The sequence below is a fragment of the Brienomyrus brachyistius genome, chromosome 5 (assembly GCF_023856365.1).
Source record: "Brienomyrus brachyistius isolate T26 chromosome 5, BBRACH_0.4, whole genome shotgun sequence".
NCBI classification, from domain to species: domain Eukaryota; kingdom Metazoa; phylum Chordata; class Actinopteri; order Osteoglossiformes; family Mormyridae; genus Brienomyrus; species Brienomyrus brachyistius.
The window spans coordinates 11,112,112-11,136,199 of NC_064537.1; the positions used below are offsets into that span (position 1 = coordinate 11,112,112).

General features: G+C 40.0%; 3 protein-coding genes across 8 annotated transcripts; all 3 read left to right on the plus strand.

The window, feature by feature from the left end:
- Positions 1–1,447: 1,447 nt before the first annotated feature.
- sumo2a (small ubiquitin like modifier 2a) lies at positions 1,448–6,007 on the plus strand. Its single transcript, XM_049013834.1, has 4 exons — positions 1,448–1,620; positions 4,022–4,153; positions 4,918–4,989; positions 5,380–6,007. Exons 1-4 carry the CDS (start codon positions 1,600–1,602, stop codon positions 5,440–5,442), a joined length of 288 nt encoding a protein of 95 aa, XP_048869791.1. The 5' UTR covers positions 1,448–1,599; the 3' UTR covers positions 5,443–6,007.
- Positions 6,008–7,485: 1,478 nt separating this feature from the next.
- On the plus strand, positions 7,486–15,947 carry jpt1a (Jupiter microtubule associated homolog 1a). Of its 2 annotated transcripts, none has more exons than XM_049013832.1 (5): positions 7,486–7,710; positions 9,676–9,818; positions 11,447–11,553; positions 13,311–13,338; positions 15,515–15,947. In XM_049013832.1, the coding sequence occupies exons 1-5, from the start codon at positions 7,655–7,657 to the stop codon at positions 15,652–15,654; spliced, it is 474 nt and encodes a 157-aa protein (XP_048869789.1). In that variant the 5' UTR covers positions 7,486–7,654; the 3' UTR covers positions 15,655–15,947. The 2 variants fall into 2 exon arrangements, with proteins under 2 accessions (XP_048869789.1, XP_048869790.1); XM_049013833.1 differs by lacking the exon at positions 7,486–7,710 and adding an exon at positions 7,738–7,859.
- An 814-nt stretch (positions 15,948–16,761) lies between these two features.
- zgc:174863 (uncharacterized protein LOC100136852 homolog) lies at positions 16,762–23,500 on the plus strand. Of its 5 annotated transcripts, none has more exons than XM_049013829.1 (7): positions 16,762–17,057; positions 18,262–18,344; positions 18,757–19,089; positions 19,350–19,664; positions 19,980–20,129; positions 21,001–21,050; positions 22,914–23,500. In XM_049013829.1, the coding sequence occupies exons 2-6, from the start codon at positions 18,281–18,283 to the stop codon at positions 21,036–21,038; spliced, it is 900 nt and encodes a 299-aa protein (XP_048869786.1). In that variant the 5' UTR covers positions 16,762–17,057; positions 18,262–18,280; the 3' UTR covers positions 21,039–21,050; positions 22,914–23,500. The 5 variants fall into 5 exon arrangements, with proteins under 5 accessions (XP_048869786.1, XP_048869787.1, XP_048869785.1 ...); XM_049013830.1 differs by lacking the exon at positions 16,762–17,057 and adding an exon at positions 17,129–17,530; XM_049013828.1 differs by lacking the exon at positions 16,762–17,057 and adding an exon at positions 17,130–17,432 and having other exon boundaries at positions 18,140–18,344.
- Positions 23,501–24,088: the final 588 nt, after the last annotated feature.

The window sequence follows — 24,088 nt, forward strand, 5'->3', positions numbered from 1 at the left end:
GAATGAAATCTGTTTTATTTGCTTTGGGGATCTCCCATGCAGCTAAGACGGAGATAAGGTAAATATGTCACATAAAAAGCAGATCATGTCAGCAATTAGGAATGTGTCCCTATGCAGAAATTTGGAGGGTTGTGTTTTAGTGCTGCATTTTCAGAAATGGTTCCCTGTGAAGTTCAGCTTTTTATCACACGAATTGAATGAGCAGGTTGACAATACTAATGAAAATGACACTTAAAAGTTGTAACTTCCGACGTATGAAGTGTGTCCTATGTTGCAACTAGCTGACCTTCTTCTCTTGGGATGGTACTGCCGGGGGGAAGAGGCAGTGCAGGCATCCGACCACATATTCACTTTTCTCCCCGTTTTCCGTTGCTGGATTACAGCAGTTCGCAGATACACTGAAATGCTTTCTGAACACAATGTGTTCTTTTTCCCTTTTTTGCAGTTTTTTAAAACAAGAGTTTTTCCTACTATTGTATATTTGCATTCTGCATTAACTTGCTTAAATCCCCCTGATTATTCACTGTCAACTTTTAACTTGAAGCTTGATGTTGCAAATGTGATCTTAGTCATATTTCTTCAGAATCAAAATCAGAATCGTTTCGGAAATCTAACCTAAATAGAACTTTCAAAATCATCTTATTTTTTGACACTTACTTCCTGCCAAAGTCAATGTGAAAGACTTAATACAGATACCCATTTTACATAACGGCTTATCAAGTATGGGGTTGTAGTCAGCCAGGAGAGTATGCCCAGAAGTTCAGAGCACCCACTCACACTTTAAAGAGAATGTAGAGACCCCATTTCACCCAACTGCATCTTTTGGTTTTGGAAGGAAACCCAGTTGAACACATGAAGAATATACAAACTCTATGCACACACACAGGGGAGGGAACCGTGCAACACACACTGGAAGGAAGAGGTTAGGCAGCTTGAATGACATGCCATTTGGAAACCAATACCAAATTAACACAATCTCTGAGAAAAACACTTAAAAAAATAAATTAATTATATATTTTCCTTGGTCTTCAAGTAATTTATCTTTTCTAATTTAGCTGATGCTTTTATGATAAAAATTATTTGTTAATACCTGTGATTCATTTTTAAAAGAATATTTCATTGACAATCATACATTTGTGGGGTGAAGTCTTCTGTTCTAGATGGCAGTTATACCCCTGTACTGTTAGATGTACACAAATAATATTCTTTAGAAATAAAGCTCATACCCCTTATTATTATTAATTTCACCTAAGTGCATATATTATTATTATATTGCAAATAACTGGAAATAGTATTGGTTCTCTGACAGCAACAGCTACGTGCAAACTGGTAACGGAATAGATTTAAAAAACGAAAATGTTGTGCCAATGCGCGCACTCGTCAAAGTGCGCGTACTGAGAATGTCACAGAAATACGTGTACGAGCATTCAGTACGTTGCGTCCGGATAACCTAGGTTCCGGCCCAGTGTTCTCTTAACCACAAAGATGCGCAAACAATCATGACCGCGCACGCAAAAGTAATCTATACAATAAGATTTGTGCGTGCGCGCACCCGCGAACTCTTTGTGTGGTGGCGTAGAGAAACGCGGAGGAAAAGCCATGGCGGACGAAAAACCCAAGGTGAGTAAAATAAACAGTTAGCTAGTTGGATCTCGTCTGAATTGCCTTTTTTAGAGAATACATTTATCAAAGTAATATGACGACTTGTAAATTAATTACCTTAATGCTGATTTTTAGTATTTTTTATTCTTCTAATTAGTGTGCCTAGCGAAAATCCGGAGTTGATGGTAAATGAGGCAGGCGGTTAACTAGCGAGCTGATTACTAGTTTGTCTGCTAAAATGTTCTGTTCATTTTTTCTAAAAGAATATTAAGGTTACATGGTTAACAGAAAATGTCTGAACATAGTATCCATTTTGATTTTATTTTTACATGACCACATGTGTACTTTTTGATGCGCGAACTACCTATCTTGCCTAACTAGTAGGCCTAGTGAACATTTGGGTGACGTAGACCTAGTTAGCTGGCTAACGACTAGTTAACCCGATAAAATCCTATTGAATTATAAGATTATGCATGCGTATTAAAGCGGCTTAAGGTTATTTTCGACAGCTCACATGCTATTAGCTTGTAATGTGTTTCATCTGAATTAAAGCGTTTTAAAAACACTAATCATTTTGGCGCGTGCTCGCTATCACTAACTGCTTTCCACGTGCATGCTTTTAATTACCAGGTAATTCGGGAACCTTCTAGGTTGTATTTGTGCACCCACTAGTTAAGTTCTACATTTATAATATATGTAAAGATCATATTACTAGTTTTTCTGCAGCTTCAATATCACATTGATAATTGATCATTTTCTGAGGTTAGTCTTAACTAGATATGTCAGGTATGTAACTAACATGTCAGGTATATTGAGAATATGTCAGTATATATTGAGAAGGGAATTCATAGTTTTAAAGGTGTTGATTTTTGTATGGAAAGAATCCAAAGTGACGGATATCGGCTGGCTTAGTGCGTTTTAATGTCTTATGAATTCAAAGTACTTGTAAACGTTTCGGCAAGTTTAGTTTTTAGTCTTGTATAAGTGTTAAATGCATTATCTGATCCGCCTGACGTGGTTTTGCATCTCGGCAGTAAGTCGACGTTGGTGACAACCTATGAAAACGGATTTTTTTTTCGCACAGTGAAAGCAGCTTACGGTCTGTATCCCTGTCATGTCGATCACATTTCAAACTCAGCGCACCAGTGGATCAAGTCCGTGCGTTTAACTTTGTTATAATTTCGCATTTGGCCCCCATTCATTCCAATTCAGAGAGATGCCTGCAGAATATAAATACCTTTTAGTTTTCCACCATAGGTCAGCAGGTAGGGAAGCTGTTCTGGACACAAATACCAAGTTCTGAGAGGAAGCACTGCTGAAAAGTAGGTGCTTAATTTGAATAACTCTTATTAACGCATACAGTTGTATATATGGGCAATATTTTCAGGTATGGAATGTAGTGCAGAGAACCTGTTCTGCATATTACCGTATGCCATCGCTGGTGGACTTTCTCCAGAGCCACCACTGACTCTTATGCTAGAAATGAACAGGTTTGAAGTTCCGATTCATGCCCCAAATCCTTTAAATGTCATATATTTATTGTATGTCTCAGCAGGCTCCACAGATATTTATTTATATTTGCTTTGATTGATAGATCTCAAGAATATTTTGTCCTTGCTGTCAGTCCACTGCTGCTGTGCATTGGGCAGCCAAGAGCTTGCAGGCAGCTGGTGTAGTAATGTTGGACAGTCAGGGAAAAAAAATCCTATTTCCCTCTGAAACGAGCCACTCAAACCCTAAAAGGTAGTATAGATATCTGCAGTATGGTTTTTGGCTTAAACTTTAATACCTGGGAAGTCTGCTTACAGAATAACTAGAAGACACTTTGAGATACTTCCTTGTACTAATGCACTATATATATTTTTTTTTTGTTGGGGGGGGGGATAATTATAGTACATAGAAAGATTAAATATGTTAATTGAACTAAGGGAGAACATATTTTCTATTTTGTAATATTTTGTCCTTATCAGAAAAGTGAGAATTGCATTTTCTTCTAAATGGCTTTTTCACCCAGTCTGTGAAGTTCAGCTAGAATAAGCGATTTGGAAGGTTGATGAATGGACAGGTGTTTTAAATGGCTGTTTATACTCGGTGGGGGGGGTCTTTTTTTTTTTAAAAGAAAATATAATCTCAACTGGGCTTTTTTTGGTTTTTACCAAGCAGAACTTGATGAAAAGGGTCTAGTTGAAATATCTTGGTTCTCCTCGCATTACCTGAGAGCTGGATTTAAGCTGCAGTGGCCGGCCTGGGCTCTGAGGGGGGGGCCACTCGCACACAAACCAGCTGGAAATCGGCCTCCATCTCCTCCTCGCAGATATACTTGCTGTTTGGTGTCTTATTGCAAGTGCTGGTGCATCGCCGTGAATCGGAGTTTATCTGGAAGGCTTGAATTCACATTCTCCTGCCTGCCCCTCCCCAGGAAGGAGTGAAGACGGAAAACAACGACCACATCAACCTGAAGGTGGCGGGACAGGACGGCTCCGTGGTGCAGTTCAAGATCAAGAGGCACACGCCACTCAGCAAGCTGATGAAGGCGTACTGCGAGAGACAGGTGATGCTACGTCCCGTCCTGCTGATGGAGCTCCCAGCAGACCCTCTTCCCGAGGCCTCTCTGCCTCAACCTCCGCTGCCGCAAGGCCTGGCAATTTTGAAGGAATCGAATAAAGAAATTAAGAGTTAATATGCAGCAGGTGTGGCTGTTCCTCGCTAACGGCAGTGTGCATTTCTTTCTCTCTGATGACGTCCTTCGCCACTTCACTAATGCTCTGTTCACTTCCTGCATCAGCTTTCGTGTAGCTGTGGTCCATCTTGTTTAGTGTTCTGTAAAACTGACCTACCAGGTTTTTGGTGCATGTCGATCCCAGGATGCCCCGGAGCAGTTGGAACTGGAAGACGTCTTTCTCTGCTATTTGTGGATAAGTGATAGAAGTGGCCTTTATAATCAGATCCGTGTTTTTGTTTAGTTTCTGCAGATCAAATCACTTGATGTGTAGCTACATATTTTGTGGCAGTTGTTGAGGCTGCTGTTTGGCAATTCTGCGGTACCTGTTCTTTATGTTCATTTACCAGCACTCTTTCCATTCTGGGTCTCATTATTCTCTAATTCCGGTATGAAATTCCTTGTGCTACCCATTGTCCTGATTCCCTTATATTTTCGTGCTTTGCTGGAGTTGGTTTGAAAAGATTGTGTGTTACTCTCCATGCTTCATTGTTTGTAACCAGTGTACACTGGAAAACTGTATCTATGATTTTTATGTGACAACACTTTGTTTGGGTTTGTGTGTGATTCTGTTCCATGTCCTAACTTCCCTTCAGGGATTAACAATGAGACAGATCCGGTTCCGGTTTGATGGACAGCCAATCAATGAGACAGACACACCTGCACAGGTACAGTAAACTTGGTGATAACCCGGTACTTCCTGTCTCTACTCTTCTTAGGATCTTAAACTCCGCAGTTTTGCCCCTTATTTGCAAGCAAAGTCGTTTTTCTTTTTCCGAATCTTTGTCAGGTGTAATTTAACAGCAAACTATTGTAGAATCTATATTTCCAGTACTTTCCCATTGGTGGACTAGGCATGTATGATTCACTTCTTCTATAAATGTACTGTTGAGTGGGGGCTCCAACGGTGAAATTTGGCGTGTGCTAATCATCGGTTTGCCAGCATTCATCCCTAATGCCTGAGTGAGTGCTTCTTGGGCCTTGTCGCAGTGTACCTGTGAGTCGTGACTTTTATTCGTTTGTGGCTGACTGTTGTGATTTTTTTTTCTTTTTCACAGTTGGAAATGGAGGACGAAGACACCATTGACGTTTTTCAGCAGCAAACAGGAGGCCAATATTAGATCCAGTGTTTCCCGAGCTTCAACTCCTCCGGATCGCTTCCTGTCTCCCTCACTCTCTTTCACCAGTACTTTTCCCCCCACACAGACCCCTCAGTCAGCACAGAATGACTTCCATACAAACCGAGGGATCCCTGTGATACAAACAGTTGTATAGTGTTCTCATCCTTGCTTTTAGCTCCTTTTTTTGTATGTGATTTTTTAAATCACCAAAACACACACACGTGTATGTGGTCCATGAAGACTCGAATTTCGCAGCATTCAAGGCCCAGAGTTGTGGACGTGTAAATGTCTTTTGCAAGCTGAGGAAGTCACAGTAAATTATTCCATCTTGATCTCAGTGGCAGTACGGTGCAGACTTTTTTGTGAAGTGTTGCGAAAGATGGATTTTATATCTTTTTTTATATTGTAGTGGTTATGTTTAAAAATAAAACTTGTCTTAAACATAGTTTGATTTGATCGTTTAAAAAAAGGGAAAAAAGGCCCTAATATGCCTTTTAGTCAAGTGAAATATCTGTATTGTTTAAAAGAAAAATTAAAATAAAATGATTTTCATTTTAAAAAGAAACTTATGTAGAATCCAAGCAAAATGGTGGTTTCTTCCTTAATTTACAATGTCACAAAATAATCAAAGCTGTGACTTGGTATGTATAGTTTAGACATTTGCTGTTCGGAGTGATTTTAGTGGCAGTTACACAATCATAGTGGTGTTCTCATTAAACATGTTTAACCTTTCACATAATGACCAGTTAACAATTATGTGCTCTATTCTCATTCGAAATTCCACCTCACTGGCATATTGTACTGAAATACTTAAATGACTCGGCTGGGAAGATTATTGAGGTACTTTAGTCGGTATGCTAGTATTTTATGCCCTAATAGTAGTAGGTACTGGTTCTCTGTCCCCTGCTTCTCCTAGCTAAGGCCATAACTAGTCCCTGTGTTGATGAAGCTCAGTGCTCTGACAGACTTGAACTCTTGATTTAATGTTATCTTCCGGAAGCCCTTTCATGGTTATGACTTGACAAAGGAAGGTAGGCGTCTGTGTGAAGCTTTCATACTGTAATAATTTTGGGCTGTACTCTTCTATATGTTTCCTATTGTAAGGCCTCTCTGAGGTCAGTCACGAATCCCAACGGAAGTGGTCATTTATAATATTGACATTAGGTTTTATGCTACACTTAGTTCTGATCCCTCAAAGTCCAACGCAGCGTATGTATTCAACTGTGATCTCTCAACTAGCACAAGAAATGATCATTATCTCCCCCAAACGAAGGGAGTTTGTTGCAAATACTCCAAGCACGATTTCAAGAATCTGTAAAATCTGACGTTTATTTTATTGACCTTGTTTGGATCAAGGCAATGCTGGATATCACAATTATGTATGTTAAAATATTCTGATAAACCTTGGTATAACCTTACACATTTTTGATAGTTGTTGAGCGTTAGATAAGTTAACTGGTTATGTTGGGCCGACAAAAATCACAGAAATCAGACATTGTCTGTGTCACTAAGCACGCCACACACTGTCTTTATCAGAAATGTTAAGAACAAATCACTATTTTACTAGCATCCTTGGAAACAATAGATGCCCTTTCAAGGGTAAGCTTAATGACGAGGGGGAAAGCACTTAGAAGTGATCTTACGTATTTTTAATTAATCCGTGCCGTGTACTTTATTATTTAGTAGGAACACAATTTTGGACAGAGCCCTCAAATATGAGAATTGATTTATTAATAGCATAAAATTCTGGACCAATCCTTTAACCTTCACTGGTATGTATAACTCAATACATAATTTTTGACATGGACCACGGTGAGAAATGCTGTGCTGGTGTTCAGAATTTTAAAATGTAACTAGTAACCCCTACTATTAAGTGCTCTATTCGGAGACCATCGCCTCGCTTCTGATAGGGATCAATTAAAAAGCTCCGCGGCGACGAGCATCACGCCGCGATGTCAAAGTCGAATCACCAGCATGGCTCGTGGGCTTGCCGGCCAATCAGAATGCGCGCGGTTCCCTCAGGCCGCCCTCCATGGGTGGGTGCAAAACCGTGCCCGCTACTCTGCCTCTCGCAGCAGATTGTTCAATTTAGTCAAAGCCGGGTGGAGCCTAGTATGAGTCGCTGAAGCAGAGGGAGGAAATAACTCGCGATTGTCAAAAAGGCACTTTTAGTCGCTTCGGCCCAGTTCTATTGTAACAATCATAGCGGAAAATGACGACGACCACCACTTTCCAAGGAATGGACCCCGGTTCTAAAAATAGCTCCAGGTAAACGAAGCGGTGCTGTGCATCTCGTGCCGTTTAAACAAAAGGACCGCGGAAGACCGTTATGCGCTCGAGCGCTGCGCGTCGCGCGGAGCCCCCATCCTGCTGTCGTTCGACAGCTGGCACGAAAATCTCTATATTTTGTGGATGAGGTATCTTTTTTTGTATTGGATTCTCTTATCACCCCGAAAGCCCATTATATTGTTTGCAACTGGGCGGGCACTTTTTGACTGTATTTTAAAATTATCATTCTTATTTTTTGCTGGCATCTTGATGGTACCCGTACATTTTGTTGTTCGAGATGACTAGGTGGCTGGAGCATTCAACTCGATGGTCTTTGTTATCAGAAGCTGGCCGTCACTTTCTGGATTTCATTCAGCGGCGTATACCAGTTTTCGAGGATTCATAGCGGAGCTGGGCGGCTTTATTTCCGTGGAGCTTGCACAAGAAACGCAGAATCTAAGTTATTCGTGTCGTTTTAACTGTTAAATTACACTGATTATATCGTGGTGTAGTAACACCCCCAGCCAAGTTCTCGCCTGCCGTATATGAGTAATTAAGTCCAGCTGTCTGGATTTATGGCTCTGGATGATTGCTGACTGGCTACCTAGCTGGCTATGTCCACATGTTTTACAGATTTCGTTAAACGCCGCTAGTTGACATTAGGTGGACCGCTTTGTCACCTTTTCTCCCTTTACTGTTCTGTGAGATTGGGCGAACCAGCCTCCCCTGGACCTGGTTTTTTTCTGTTCGGTACTCCAGCATTTTTCATTGTGTGTGTAGTGTGTCTGGGGAAGACGGTGTACAGGCACACAGTATTTCCCATCCGGAAACCTAGCTGGTCTTTAACTACGTTAGCCGACATCCGCTCACCGGTTTCATCCGCCTTTAAACGTCGTAATTATCGCAGATGGTTACGCTATTAGCCTATGTCTGTATTTTTCCGCGTGTTTGAATTATATTGTTTTCCTGTAGGGTGGGGTCATCTTCCCCAACTTGCCTCTTGTATATCCCTCTGCAGCTCCGTGTAAATGCATGAGATCATCTACTCAAAGGGTTAAATCGTCTCCTTTAAACATCGCAAGCTGCACCCACCGACCGCGTTAAACGCGTCTTTTTCACCAAATCGTCGCGTTATCTTTTTTTCTTAATTTACGACCTAGGGCTTGATTTACGTTTGTTTGACTGCAACAGCTGAACGGAGTCATCTGGAAACAAATACTTATCTATAAAGTACTAAAAAAAATCTGGTGGGGTGGTACGGGAGGGGTCGCGCAGTGGCTCTGCTAACATCCATTTTCTAGCCTCAACCACGGCCGTCCGCAGTGGCAGGATATCGGCTCTCATCCTGTTCAGCCATAGCTCAGTAGTCGTGCACGTCTAGCCTTGTACTTAAGCAATTGTTGCATTTTGGTAGAGGGGAAAAAACATCGTTAGACAGGATTATTTGATTTATAATATGCATGTACAGATGCTCATTTTTTACCTATGTCTGAATGCAGTCTTTACATTCGTATGAATTTAGTCTTTTTTCCCTTCATTTTATGTGGCGATTTATAATACAATTACGCGATCAAATTTCCAGCATCGTGCTGCTCACATGTATGGTGAGATTGGAAAGCACACAATCTGTCAGCATGAAAATGGTTGGAGGCCCTTCTGAATGGTGTTTAGCTGGTGGCGAATCCTGCCACTGCAGCACAAGTACATGTGATTAATAACGTATTGCAGATGCCCTTTTTTAATCACCCCGACGATGTTTGCAACTTCCTCTTCGGCAGGAGGTCAAGGGTATCTGGCATGTTCAATCGGGATATTAAAACTGCCTGCAGACCCGTAGCCCTCGTTGTGATGACTGCATAGTGTGATAGTGAGCATCATGTCAAGCAGGCGCTGTCTGCATTTCTTTGTTGGGTGCTCGTGTCAAATACCTTGGCCTGACTGAACTAGCTGAGCTCCTTCTTTCAGGGTGCTACGCCCTCCAGGTGGAGGATCCAACATCTCCTTCGGTACAGATGAGGAAAACCCCCCCGCCCGCAAGAACAAAATGGCCTCCAGCATCTTTGCGGAGCCGGAGGATCCCCATGCTCATCGCAGGAACAACCCACCTGGTAGCTAATCTAAATAACTACTAGCATTGTACCTTTCACTAAAGTTCATTCAGCTTCTCATGTAAAGTCTTTGCAGAGATCCTTCTCTATAACTTACCCCCACGTTACTTGGTCCCAAATTAGACATTTTTTTTTCTTTCAGTTATTGCCATCCTTATTTCATGACAATGATCTATAGCTCATATAATGCAAACCACGTTTCACAAAGTTTTTCAACCTGGCAATTTACCTGTTTGATGTATATATTGTTTTAAAAGGTAATGTTAGCCCTTTTAATCATATGGTAATGTGTTGTAATTTTGAATTTGATATCCTGTGTAATTTAGATAATTTGCTGCATTGATATGTAATTTTTTGGCAAAATGTGATTAAGATTCACCACTTGATTAATATTGTGTCCCAGGACCTTTGCTTTAATTTGTCTTGTATATGTAATTTTGTTATTTTCCTGTCTGGGCATTATGTGATAGGATTGACAATGGTAGAAAGCGTTCAGATTTAATTTCTGGCTTAAATTTCCATACCAGTTCCCATTTGTACTAAGAAGGCTTGTGTTCATGCTCAATAAAGACACTACACATTGGCATCTTACTGCAAGTATTGAAAGATTTGATAGATCCTTTAGGACTAAGTGGAGCCCCTGTTTACTAGGTGGGCTAACCAGTTTTGAGAACTTTTGGTTGACTTGATCATCTTGTGTATCTAACCAGGATTTCATTGGCACTATAAGAAATGGGACACTTGAGGTTACTTTATTTGAAAATCCTGTAAAGTGATGCATTTATTTGAGCATATGTAATTGTGGGCATTACCTGACCTAGACTTTGCATGTCTTTGGAGAAACTGCATGGTCTCAGCCTCATGCTTCACATTTGCTTCAGTGCAACTGTTGCCATGCAGTGAATGAAAGCTGTTTTATTGCTTGTGCAAGGACAAAAAGGCATTTGTTGGTGCTTGCTTAGTACTGTATATTCACAAATGCCAATTAATATCACTTGAGTACTTCCTTTATATCAATAGGCATCTTATCTGGTTTAGTGCCATAGCAGACATCCTCTATATCAGTTCACTCAATGTTATCTCCAAAATTCCCATATTATAGATATCTTGTTAATGTTGGCTTTTACTGCAGTGATCAGGTACCCCTTGGCATTCCAGTTCAGTTTTCTGATCCTACCACTCTAAATTTGTGCCCCATGTCTCCATGTTGGCCTGGTCTAATCCACCACATTTCATCTACAGTTTTGTGCGGTTGTACATTCTGTGTAACATCTTTGTATAATTTAGTATGATTTTGGTAAATTTAGGCCCTCTTGCAAGCAGGACACTTTGATAGCGTTTGGTGGTGTGATTTCACCATTAGGCCCTTAACTGATTTGCTCCAGAGACCCTGCTACTTCATTTGTATGTCATTTTGGACAAGTGGGTCTGATGAATAAATGTAAATGATAGTGTCCTACGATTCTGCTCTGGTTCTTGACGACTTCGGGAGCATTTTAGGATGTCATTTGAAAAATCTGGCAAATATGCTAACAGACAAATCCCATTTTTTGGAGGGGGGTGGGGGTTAGTTTTGTGTTTTTCCCCCATAGATCCTCATGACCTTAATTTTTATACCATCTTTCCAGGAGGGAAGCCCACTGGTGTTTTGTGTGGAGAACCGTCAGCTCCACTCAGACGATGCCATGCCCAGTCTGCTCGAAACAACTCTGCGACTGAGGCTGCCTTCACTGAGGTACAGTGTGGGGAGGGTACTCTCTTCCCTGGTGAAACAGCCTCCTTCCTGAGGGGAAGAATCACATAGATTGATGTGCACCTGTTACACTTAAATAAAATTCACCTGTTTCCAGTCATAGGCAACAGGTTTTAATCTTATGTGATGTTATTACAGTTAAACAGTGCATCTTGTAAATATCTGGGGCAGGTTGCACATAAACCTTAAGATTTTCCTTAGTCTGAGTTAAGGTTCTCTTAAAATAAAATCGGTTGAAAAAAACACCCTTAAGTCTTCTCCTTAAGGTTTCCTTAAAATGTTCCCTTAAGTGTTTAAGTTTTTTCCCTTGTCTTAGCCTTATACTTAAGGAATCCCTTAAAGTTCCTTTAATGGTTACAAAAAAGACCTTAACAACCAAAGTCAGGAAAAAAACTTAAGGTACCTCTGACTGTGCCTTATTCGCAACACAGCCGAGTTTATTGCAACAAATGAAGAAAATGAACACATCCTGAGAAAATTGTTCTGCAACTGCGAGAACCCAGTGGATATTATTAATGAGCAATTTATTTTACTTGACCGACAGTCAATTTATGATTTTCTTTGTACTGCATGTGACATGTTTATATTTTTCATTATTAAATCTGGCTAGCAGATTGGTTTCATAGAATAAAACAATGTAACATTATCCCGCTAATTAGTGCTGGCAAGTTTCATCCTGGGCACAGGCAATGTTAGACAGAAGTACATCAGTTATGGAACAAATTTTCCAATGCTGAAATATAGAAGCACATGCAAAAATGCATTTTGTGTAACTGAGCTACAACAATTCCATCTGCTCAATTTTTCCATCACTAGCTATTTCTCCTTCCCCAGTATTTCCATGCATCTTCCAAGTTACCACTGGTGCTTGTCGTTAACCATTCAGCAAAGTTTATTGCCGTATGCCCCTCTCACTTAGTTGAGCAAAAAGTACCTACTCATAATGAACTCGATACACGAGGGGGAACAGTTCACATTTTCATCAGATAATGATGCAATGAGAACAAAAATCTGGATTTTAAAGTTTTATTTATATTCATTTATATATTGTCCAAATAATATATTTCATTAAGAGATAACGGGTATTATGAGCAGACGTGAGTGCAAGCAAATAGTATGTATGGGAACTGTACAATTTTACTGCCATAAACTGTCTTTCATTATAGTAAATTCCTTGAGGTTTTTCCTAAGGAAACCTTTTAAAGTACTCTGTGCAACACCCTTAAATAAATCCCTTAGCTAAGGAGAAATTAAACATTAAGTGTCGTACTTAAGGGGAAAACTTAAGGTGTTTTGTGCAACTGGCCCCTGATATGCAAATTATTTTTTTATTTTATTTGCTTACTCACAGGTGCCTTTTTTTTGTTCTATGCAGCACTGCATGTGAAGATGCTGCCTTCTAAGGAGGGTGGGCAAAATCCTGACTGTTGGCTTATTTGCATGCATAGGTGGTTCTAGACTCGGTTTAAGTGGGCTTCAGTCCCCAAATATTTTTTTGTCTCAGCCCCCCTGAAAAATAGCTATTCTAAAACCATTTTTTGATTCTTTTGCCACATATTTTCATATACGTTTTGTACCTTCTGCTCAGCAGACTTTATTATGGGAGACCCAGGTTTGGCTTCCTGTATTTCTTCAGGGGGCTGAGTGACCCTAAGGTTCAAATCCTACAATCGCCCTTGTTTGCATGCAAATCTTCATTTTGTATGCATGCATTAAATAGTCATTACTTTCTTTTGTAGGATGGAAACAGTGAAAAGGCAAATGCAGGTAAGCTGCAGTGTTTTTTTTATGGCTCTTTGCACAACTGTACCATCACTTGCCATGGGTAAAGAATTGTGAGAGGGTGTGTCCTTGGTTTTATGCTCGGATCAACTAGCACCACTGTAAGTGTCTTGCACAAATAGTCCTATAGAGGGCAGTTGGAATCCCTTGAAATGAATATCAGGGTTTTTCCCTGGGTTTTCAGAGAGCTTAGGTGCTGTCTGGGATCTAGGATGGGTTTGTTGAAAACTTTTGAAAATGCAACCAAAGGATATATGAGAGTTTTTATATATATAAATAAATATATATAAATAAATAAACTTTCATATATCCTTTGGTTGCATTTTCAAAAGTTGGGGACTGAATTTATATATATAAATTTCTCTCCTTTTCAATTTTACATGCATTCTGAAATGTTGCCTAGTAGTTACTGCCTGGTAGTGATGTCACAATGTCAGAAATTTAAGTCAGTACCAATACCAGTGAATTCCACAATTCTTGATATCCAGTTTGATACCTTAAAATAACAAAACGTTCTGTATACTTCATCATGCACTTCTTCATTAAAAACATGCAATCATTACAAAAACCTTATCATATTTTCTGTGATTCTGATATGGTTGGCTGTGCGTGTATTTGCTGACTTCACTCGGTTGACCTCTTCCTCTGTCACGAACAAAAATATTGATAATGTGTTTCAGAATAAGGATAATGCTGTGTTTTAATGTAGCATCAAAATAAATTGAAACTCACCTTGAATTTTTTTAATTGGTCTGGATGCCTGTCTTGAGGTGCCTTGCTAAGTCAAGTGTTTCCTCCTTTGGTCTGACACGTACTGTGGCACCTTTTGCATATTGGCTTGCAAATGTATCATTACTCCTTCATGATCAAAAGCACAAAGGCACTATACAAAGTACTTGCATACCTTTTTTTTCCCTCCCTCCCTGAATGAGTGGAGGCAGAGCTCGCACGTCGTGTTGTTGTTTTCCGTGCTGGTAGGCGTTCTTCTTCAGCCATTTAACGGCTGACTAGAACATTTGTAAGTGTATATGCTGAATGCGTCCGGTCTGCAACAATTGCATGACCAGTACCTGTAGTGCTATAGAAAAATGAGCACCGTTGTGTTTTCAGAATTTTGGCCTCAACTTGCTACCAGAGTATCGGTTCTTGTGATATCCCTAGTTACTTCAGTGTACACAGTATTCATTCAGCTTTTAGGCGCTTCACAAAATTTACTTGGGCGCAGCACCTAAGCCTCTCTGCAGTAGGGATTTTGAAGTGTAGTGAACATGTAGTGGTGTTTTGAAGCTGGTACAGGAAAATCACTGCTGTGACTACCTGTAATTTGTAAAATTTTATGTTGCATAGAAACAGCCTTTAAAATGAGTTCTTATTCAGTGGAAGCATTTATGATGTGACAAACTCGATCGGTTCAGTGAAGACTCCTTAACTGTAGATCAACTATTAACTGTGAAGTATGCTCAAAATTGTCAAATGGTACATCAGCATGAATCGATTCTTTTCTCTTTGTCTTAAGAATTACAGGCAGTGTAGATGCTAATAGTGCACTGTTTGATTTGAATCTTTACCTATGACACACCAGCATTCTTTTCCTCTGACTCGAGTTAAACTGTGAGTTCTTTTTTTTTAGATTTTATTGGTTTTCCTAGGTAAATTTAATTTCTCTTGGAACATTTTGGGAAATGCAGTCTGCATAAGGAAGTTTTTTATTTAATATCAGAAATAAACTGCGCCGCAAAGTCCCTCATGGGAAGTTTCAAAAGATCTTTGTTCATGAATTTTGTGTTTCGGTTAATGTTATAACTGCTGCTAATACTACAAGCAAAAAGGCAGTGAGCTGGTTTCATGTTTGTTTTTTTTTTTTTTGTTTTTTTTTAAGTAAAAAAAAGTATTCAATGATCAATCTAATAATTTGAAACCCCAGGGTGTCTTTATTTTATGTGAGAAGGGGAAATGGCTTTTAAACTTCATCAAACCCAGTGATCAGTTGGGTTTTTTACTGTGGGAACATACAAATTGTGAAACTTCCCACACAAGAGCCCTGCCTGCACAGCAATTGTCATGAGTGTGATGTGCTAAATTGTTGTAGTGCTGTCAGAGTAGCGACCAGTCACCTTAAGCTGACAGGAAGGCCCTTCACCTTCACACTGTTTTGTGACAGTGGAGAACAGCGAGGAGCAGGAGCCTGTCCAGGAACAGAAGGATGAGGCACCACTGCCCTCGGCACATGAGGAGTCTGCTGGGGGCCCTGCGAACCGGAGAAACCCCCCTGGCGGCAAGTCCAGTCTCATCTTGGGCTGAGAGCTTGCTTTCCTTGAACTTGTCTGGATTTATTTTCTTTTTTTAAAGACGTCTCCCCTTGCTTGTCTGTGTGAGCCATGGAATTTTGTCCATTGTTTTGAATTACCCTCCCCCCCCCACACACCTTGACAGAAGCACTTTATGTATCTCCTCCATTTCAGCCCACTGTAGTACTTTGGACTTGCTGGAAAAGATGTGATTATAGACAAACATTTCCCTCCATTCTTTCCTGATGTAAATGGTTTGATGCGTGAATTTCTAAATACAATAAAGATTGATATAAAGCACTGAAATTTCATTTGGTAAATGTGCTTTTTTCTGTCCTAAAGCAAAGTGGTAGTTGCCTTTGTCTCACGTTTTAATATTTTGCTTTTAAAGGAATTTAAGTTTCTGTATTAAAATGGTATGATTTTGATTTCTCCAAGATTCGTAGCTGCTGTGTTTTATATATTAGTTCCACACGATGGTGCTGTTCAACCAAACTGTTGCCTTTGTTGTAAACGATTGTTCGGGGAATGCTTTGGAAATACGAAGCCGAGTTGTGGCAGTGACTGATCCAGCAGTACCAGATAACGACGTAGGCGCCGAATTTATCGTCCAATTTCACTTTGTCGAACGGCGCAGACCGTGCACGGCGCGGCAACGGTGAAGCTTGAAGTGGTTACACACTGGTTTCGACTGGTGCTACGATTCAGTTAAATATAAATTCAGTTTAACATCTGCGGCGTTAAATTCTAAGAACTGGAAAAGGGGGTGATAGGATCATGTGGAGTCCATTGCTTTGATTTCTACGTGAAAAGTTAACACAAGGACGGCGTCCCTTTAACGTTTTTTTACACTCCATGTGTATGAATTTAATTTTTTAACTGGTTCACCTTCTCAAAAGTTGCCCATGTTATAAGTTAGATTTGTTCATGTATACATTATTCCCCTCAGCATTTGAATCATAGGTGTTTAAACATACAGCTCTGGGAAAAATTGAGACTATACGGTCTATCTCTAAAAAAAAAAAATAAAGAATCTGCAATTTTTAAAATCCTGGCTCTGCTGGCAGAAGGCAGGCTGCTTCCAGGCTCGAAGTTTCCAAGGCAGCAATACACAAGAACAAGGTGAAGCAGGAGACAATGATCAATGCCTGGTAGGGGGCAGAACTGACTTTCTAATGCCATAGATGACCGTCAAATTATCCGACAAGTACCTCATACATCGGAGGATGACCTCAAGGGACCTTCAAAAAGGAATAGGAAACATGAAGTGGTGAGAATTGTTTTAGCAGTGTACCTTACAACAGGACTGAAGACCCATAAAGCAAGAAGAAGCCCTTCAACGAGAAGCAGAGAAGAGCCAGGCTGGAGTTTGCAAAGAAATATACATTTTATTTTACCCATGAATTGAGAAGTGAGGTAAATTGAAAATGTTGCTTTGGTCTCAATTTTTTTTCCGGAGCTATACTCTGTACGCCGTCTTTTCTGCGCGAAAAGAATAAGTATGGAATATTCAACACTGGTAGGGTAGGAAAAGTTATGGGTCGTTTGCAAATCGCCTTACGCGGCAGATTCGCTGTACTATGTGGTCTGGTATCTCTTTTTAGACTATGTTGACACGCCTGACATTATAAATGTCCCATTCAAACTACCATGTTCGTACTGCATGTACACTGAGACTGCAACACACGTAGACTGAAATAAACTGAAACCGAAAGCGCAGCAACAGATCCACAGGCAACAAAACAGGCGCCGATTGCCGTCTTTGGCATTTTCGGGAAAAGGATTACAGAGGTAAGGAACTGAAATTGTTCTGTTCTAAGGAGGAGGCACCGTGGACCTTCCAGCGTAGATTTTTGTAGAAAAGAAACCGCTGCTTCCACTTAAGCCTGGTATGGATTCGTTACGGCGCTTAGCTTAGAAACAATTGTAATACCACGGTTTGCTGACGTGTAGGGGAAGGGATCAGTTGTCAAAGGCCACACTCGCTGTTTTTTATTGTTAAATGTGTTAAAAAGAAAAATAGTTGGAAACAAAGGCCACCGAAAATGCAAAGGGGAATCCTACGGCATGTATCCATCCACCCATCTATCGGTAATCATGATCTGGGTTGGGGATATCGGGAGATGGCATTGGGGGTTGCTTCTTTAATTCGATCGTGTTTTCTTTGTATAAAATGTGTGCGGTGGCACTTGGATTAATAGCCCTACAACGTTGATCTTCAATCTTTCACTTTCTATCAATTTTGAATCAAGGTTTTGCCACCATCAATTTTTCAATATTGAGAATCTGACCAAAATCAATTCAGCTTCAACGTTGATAATTTAACACTGACCATAATTCATCGCATTTAACAATAATTCAGCGTTTAAACAATAACATGATGCTATCTGGGTAGATTGTGTTGGGAGGTATTTCTCAGTTTATTTTATAACAAACACTTAATCTGTTATGTTTTGCCAATTTTGCTGTGGTCTAACCACAACTTTTTTATATTTCAGTGCAATAAAAGTGTTTAGCCGTCTTGTTTGGTTTCCAGTATTATTTATGCAGCTCCAATGACAATTATTTGAAATGGTCATGTGACCCGGCAGCACTGCATTCAGAGTTTCTCTTCCTCCAGTTACGCACTGGACCCTGACATGGCACTGTCTCGGTGTATGTTTTTGGTAGTCGTTGGTGAATTCACCCTGCTGTTTTCTGCTGGTGAGTAAACTATGACCAGTTTTACCCATAACACTACCGTGACCAAACTGACATACTGGTATATTAAAAACAAACCGTAGACCTTGTTGTTTTGATATGAACTCTTTTAATTTAAATTGTAAATGTTTATTGCACCATGCATTGCTACTGTATTGCTATTACAAAATCTCTTTCAATTCAGCTCAGTGAAGTACAGTGAACTTGCTGGAAAAGTCATGAGTACACGCAGACAAAAAGAAACTTTCCTCCAACAAATATATAGATGTATGAATTCCCACGTTAAAAAATAACAAAGTTGCGGATCTAAAAAGTTTTGGTTTAGCATAAACTAGCATAAAATAAATAGCTGTGTGCTTTGTACAAATCACTTCTGGGGAAAAAAATAATAATCTTATGTTCTTAAAATCCACAGCGAATGTCCAGTTGAATTGCCAGCATGAAAACTTTGGGATATCAAGGCAGAACTCGATCATCAATTGCTCAGTGAAGGGAGCTGAGGCTTCGGACGTAGACATAGTCGTTGTGATTTGGAAAAAGGGTAAATCCACTGTGCTAATGTACTACAAAAAAAACATAACAAGGAGTGAGCAGCGATTTAAATTCGCCGAGCAGAGCTGGGATACCAGAAACAGGAACGTGTCATTGTTGGTGACGGACACCCGGGTGGCAGACGAAGGCCAGTATCAGTGTCATGTGATTACTGACAGTGGTGAGGCTGAGGAGGACACCAGTCTTAAAGTCCGCGGTGAGAATCCTGTCGAGCATGCATTGTAAATAAAGTGACTTTCGTGAAAATAACCATAAATCCATTCATATTGAAGAATATTTTATGTTAACACTTCTGTCTTCACAATGCTTTTTTCAGAGATATTTCATTCTGGTCTGGTATAACATGCAAATTTTTATTCCAGTGTTAATGGTGCCAGTATTGTGTGTGTGGAATTTACAGAATGCTAAAGAATCACATTGTAGCAAGACAAACAGCTTTTGTCTTTCATTCCTCAGCTAGGTACTCAAAGGCAGTAATGAGCTCCATTCCTGAGAAGGATATAAGGGAGAACCTGAAGGTGGAGATCTTCTGTAATGCCTCAGGGGGTTACCCAGCTGGTGTAATTCACTGGTATGACCAGTACAACACAGACTGGACCAGAAGCGCCAAGACAGATGTGGTGCAGACTGAGGACAGGCTCTTCAACTTGACGAGCAAGCTGACAGTCCTGCAAGCATCGTCCATCTCCCTGGGATACAGATGTGTGGTGTTCAACAGCAACGGACAGCAGGAAGCAGAGGCGGAATATAGTCTCCCATTTGCCGTAGTTGGTGGGTTAACTTTATTTTGGGAAACGGTTATATGGCAGCTCTAAACGACAAACCATGCCGCCAACAAGTCTTCTCTCACTTCTTTCTCTCTTTTTTTCCCCTTTTTCTTATATTGCAGTCAGAATACATTCTAATTGGTAGTCAACACTGATAATGTTTGACATTTATAGGTCTTTGACATTTATTTAATGATTCATTTTCTCCACATGACGTTAACGGCATATGTAAATAGTATCGACACCTTCTATGTAAATGCATTTGGCATTTTCTAGCTTTAAAGATCCCTCCTTTTTGTTACTGTACTTTGTGTTGTAGACCCAGAGAAGGAACACCAAGAGGGGGACAGACACACCCTGACTCTCACAGCCATCCTCGTGGTCGTCGGGTCGCTGATCTGCGGAGTGTTGATCCTGATGCTGCTCAGGAAGAGGCGTTCTTGGCGTGAGCGTAGCCACCTGACCCTGGGTCAGTTTTGCTTCTTGTTCCTGACACAGTGACCCTTCCTGGATACACTGCGATTTCAGCTGTTGCTGCGATTCCAGCTTTTCCACTTAGCAACTTCCTGGTTGGTGTAGGGAAATTCCGTGACATGCTCTGTTAAGTATGCAAAGCGAGTTCTCCTTGCCTGGACCCTCTGATTAGTCCTGGTTTCTCATAATAAGTCACGAATTACACATTTAGAACTTTTCATGATTTTTCATAAACCACGGCCCTCTTTGACAGTGCTGTTTGTCGTGTAATTTGTTTATTGGAAACGTATGAATACATAACTTTTGTTTTATCCTTCGTTCACAATTTCTGGTTTCTGACTTGTTGTACACCATAAATTATAAACTGTCTACTTGCTGACATGAATGCCCAGGTCCTTCAAGGTGACTTAATCACCGCTTTGTTTTATTATTAATTGATTTCTCTTTTACTGTAAGAGGGTTAGAGCGAAAGCCGTTCTCTCTGAAGCTGCCCTGGGCCAGCCTGCACATTCCGAATGAGGAAGTAGCCTCTTTGCTTTGAGGAAGAGTTCAGTTAGGACGTTGCATGATGTGACCTGTTGTGAGCTGGCGCTGTCTGATTGAGCTGTAGTAATTATGAACGACTTCAGCGTATTGCATCAGAGAATCAGCGCGCACAGAGTCTAGTCAGCCGTGTCACAGCAGAAGGGAATATTTATCGTAAGCTGTGCAGTTCCAGGCTTCAGTCACGATGGTGGTAATGCTGCACTAGACAATTATCACATATGAGGATTAGGTCATTTCAGTATTTTTTTTTATTAGGGATACTGTTGAGGCTTTTGTGTGCTCGTGTAAGATTCTCACTGACTTCTTCCTCTTCCTTTTAGGTTATCATCAGAACAGTTCAGAAGAGGCATCTGCGTGATTTTACCTCTAGGTACGAACCCCCCCCCCCCATTAGGATTGGGTATTGTTTGGGATTTTTCCCAAAACATTGCCTGCACCGATACTTTTAAGAAAAAAAGCACAACACGATGGTCAATGACATTAAAGAATCACTTTTTTATTACTAAGGTAATTCGAATTTGAAATTGAGTAGTGGGCCTATATGAACACGTCAAACAAATTCACATAATAAATACAACCTAACCCAACTATATTTATTTACATAATTATAATTTACCAAATGAAACTTTCAGGAAACACTATTATATATTATGGGTCTTTAGCACATATTAGACACACACATAACCGTAACTGTGCAAGGTTATCTGGAATAAATCTTTCCTTAACAGTCTCTAAACAAATAGAAAAGAATTTTACCATTATAAAAATGTAAAACTTTTAAAATAATTTTCCTGTACATACAAATAAAAATATTATATAACGTTTCAATATATATATTCAATGCCTGCCAGGTGAAGGTCCGTAAGGGTCAGTGATCAAAATTATCATTCTTTATTCTCAAGATTCACACCTTGCAGTTTAGAGACAACTGGGGGGTAATAATGGTACGAGGTCAATATGAACAAACTAATGTTTTCACTTTGTTTCAGTGTTGTAAGTAATTGACTGGTGGACATGACATAATGAGGGGAAAAGAACGTTTTTGTTTGAGCGCAGTTTACAAACTCAACTTAAAAAGCACTTTACTGTTTTTGAGTCGCTAGCGATACCGCTGCCCAGGGGCCCTTGGGGTGCAGAGGGCCCGTGGGGCTCCTAGCCCAAAACAATTTGCAACGCTTATCAACAATGTATTTTCATTTGTCTATTTTAGAGGGCCTACATTCTTTGATCCTCTGCCTACAAGGGCCCCTGACCCTATAGGGAGGGCGTTTGGCTGCCAAGGGCCCTTGAATTGTGGTGGTTGTGGTGGTGGTGCTGGTGGTGGGGGGGGGGGGGGGGGCTCGCGAATGTTTTGCCCAGGGGCCCACACAACCCATAATCCATCCCTGTGACCAGCCTTCGGGACCGATACCGAGAACCGACTAACCTCTGGGCCACATATCGAGCAGGGATTGCTGGTGGTAAAACCTGCTGAGCTTGCTGGTGCGGATGAGCAGAATGATGTTACATTGTTTTTCACAGAATAAAAATAAAACGAAAGATTGATCTACAGGCCAGATTTCATTCTGAATTATGAACATGTAGCAAGCTGGTACTTTGAACTCTCTGAGAGGTTCTGTGGGCTCATTAATTCTGCCCTACAGAGAATTCCTGGTCGTCCAATGCAGTCATCTTCCAATATTTCAGTATTTGTGTTTTTGTCTTTGGTGCTGATAACTTTGAATCCTGAAAAACTTTAAATATCGGCCTGCAATATCAGTATATTAACTTATATACTGTGCATTTGTTTGTTCCATCTTCATGAAGACAATATGTAACAGAAAATAATTTATAATAGAAATTATAAAGTTATTTATATTGTTCAAAAATTGTTAGACAAAATTGCAATCTCGATTCTGAGCGGGGAAAAAAAGGTTGTGATTCATATTTTTACCCAGAATCATGCAGTCCTTCATCTTCTTCACGCTTCTGTTGTAAACATGAGGCAAAAACATACAATGTTAGCCGAATAATAGCAAGTGTAAATACCAAGGAAATGCACAGTGCGTACAACTCCAAATGTCCATGTCTGAATCCACTATATGACCACCTTAAGGTACCTGCATACTTGTCTCCTAGACCACATTATAACACAAAATCAAGCTTCCTACGAATATGTGAAAGTTGCTGTGAAAAATGACATCTAGAGCGCTGTCCGATTCTGTGCATGACTGTGTGTCGTGCTTCTTGACAGGCTCTGTGGACGGATGAAGAAAATCGGAAATTTCCTGAAAGTCTGGAGATTGTCAGTCTGGAGATCGTCAGTCTGGAGATTAAGTACACTGATACTGAAAGCATCTTTATTCCCATTTCAGAAATACTTTGGTATAATGTCAATCTGTCTTCATTATACTTGTCATTCAACTAACTGTAGTCAGGTTATGGGTGTAATCATAACACCTAGCTCATGTGCTTCACTGAATTGTAGAAGAACTATGAAATATAATTGCTCCTGTATGGTGAATTTATTATTCAAATAGTGGATGAACATCTTAAACGTTTTGAAAAGCCATGTTTTCACCATTGTACATATAAATGTTATTGTTCATAAATCAGATTAGTAAAAGAATCACCTTTTGTAATTTTGAACATTTTCTATAGAAAATAAGCACTTACATTTTTATAAGTGTCTTTTATTCTGTGTGCAATAGAGCTAACGTTTTTTTACGTGTGAAAAAAATCTTTTGTACATTTCATGTATTTTTAACCGATATTTGAACATTGGTTCGAACACGTTGTGAAAAATTCTGTCTGTAATTAAAGTGCCTGTCTTTAAAAATAGTTTTGTGTTTCCTCATAATATGTTTGCGATCTCACAGCATTCGTCCCACTTGCTGCAACACGACGGTATGGAAAAACTTACATAATACAGACGTCCTGTACCGTTTAGGTTGGTACAATTATTATTAGTAACACAAAACTATTGCAAGGGGAGCAGGGGAGATTCTAGCTATAAGATCAGAGGCTTGACTTAGGCGTTTACCTGGGGCCTCCTTCCTTTTGAAGGAAGGAAGGAAGATTGGCATCGGGGCCAAAATACTCGGGGCTCGACTTAAAATACCCTGAGTGGACTGATGATAAAATACTGAAAAGAATGATTCGGTGTTGCATTTTTTTCCCTGGGGGGAGGGGGGTCACAGGTGTTATATTTTATTGAAACAAATTGCGAGACATTTGATATTCCAACTTGATTTTTTACAAAAGTGACAGCCCTAATTTTCATTTGTGAAATATAAAATCAAACAATTCACTTGATGTCATTTCTTTCCTTGTGTGTAGAAGTACATTTTGAATAATGAATGGGGTAATCTCCTGAAGGAAAGCAGACAGGCCCCCTTCTCAATGATTGTTTTTTTTTACTGTTTCAGA

Coding starts and splice junctions, on each gene's coding strand:
- jpt1a (XM_049013832.1), top strand. CDS start 7,655: ATGACGACGACCACCACTTTCCAAGGAATGGACCCCGGTTCTAAAAAT. Junction 7,711..9,675: donor GGTTCTAAAAATAGCTCCAG/GTAAACGAAGCG, acceptor TCCTTCTTTCAG/GGTGCTACGCCCTCCAGGTG. Junction 13,339..15,514: donor CAGTGAAAAGGCAAATGCAG/GTAAGCTGCAGT, acceptor GTTTTGTGACAG/TGGAGAACAGCGAGGAGCAG.
- sumo2a (XM_049013834.1), top strand. CDS start 1,600: ATGGCGGACGAAAAACCCAAG. Junction 1,621..4,021: donor TGGCGGACGAAAAACCCAAG/GTGAGTAAAATA, acceptor GCCCCTCCCCAG/GAAGGAGTGAAGACGGAAAA. Junction 4,154..4,917: donor AGGCGTACTGCGAGAGACAG/GTGATGCTACGT, acceptor ACTTCCCTTCAG/GGATTAACAATGAGACAGAT.
- zgc:174863 (XM_049013829.1), top strand. CDS start 18,281: ATGGCACTGTCTCGGTGTATGTTTTTGGTAGTCGTTGGTGAATTCACC. Junction 19,665..19,979: donor TCTCCCATTTGCCGTAGTTG/GTGGGTTAACTT, acceptor TTTGTGTTGTAG/ACCCAGAGAAGGAACACCAA. Junction 20,130..21,000: donor GCGTAGCCACCTGACCCTGG/GTCAGTTTTGCT, acceptor TCTTCCTTTTAG/GTTATCATCAGAACAGTTCA.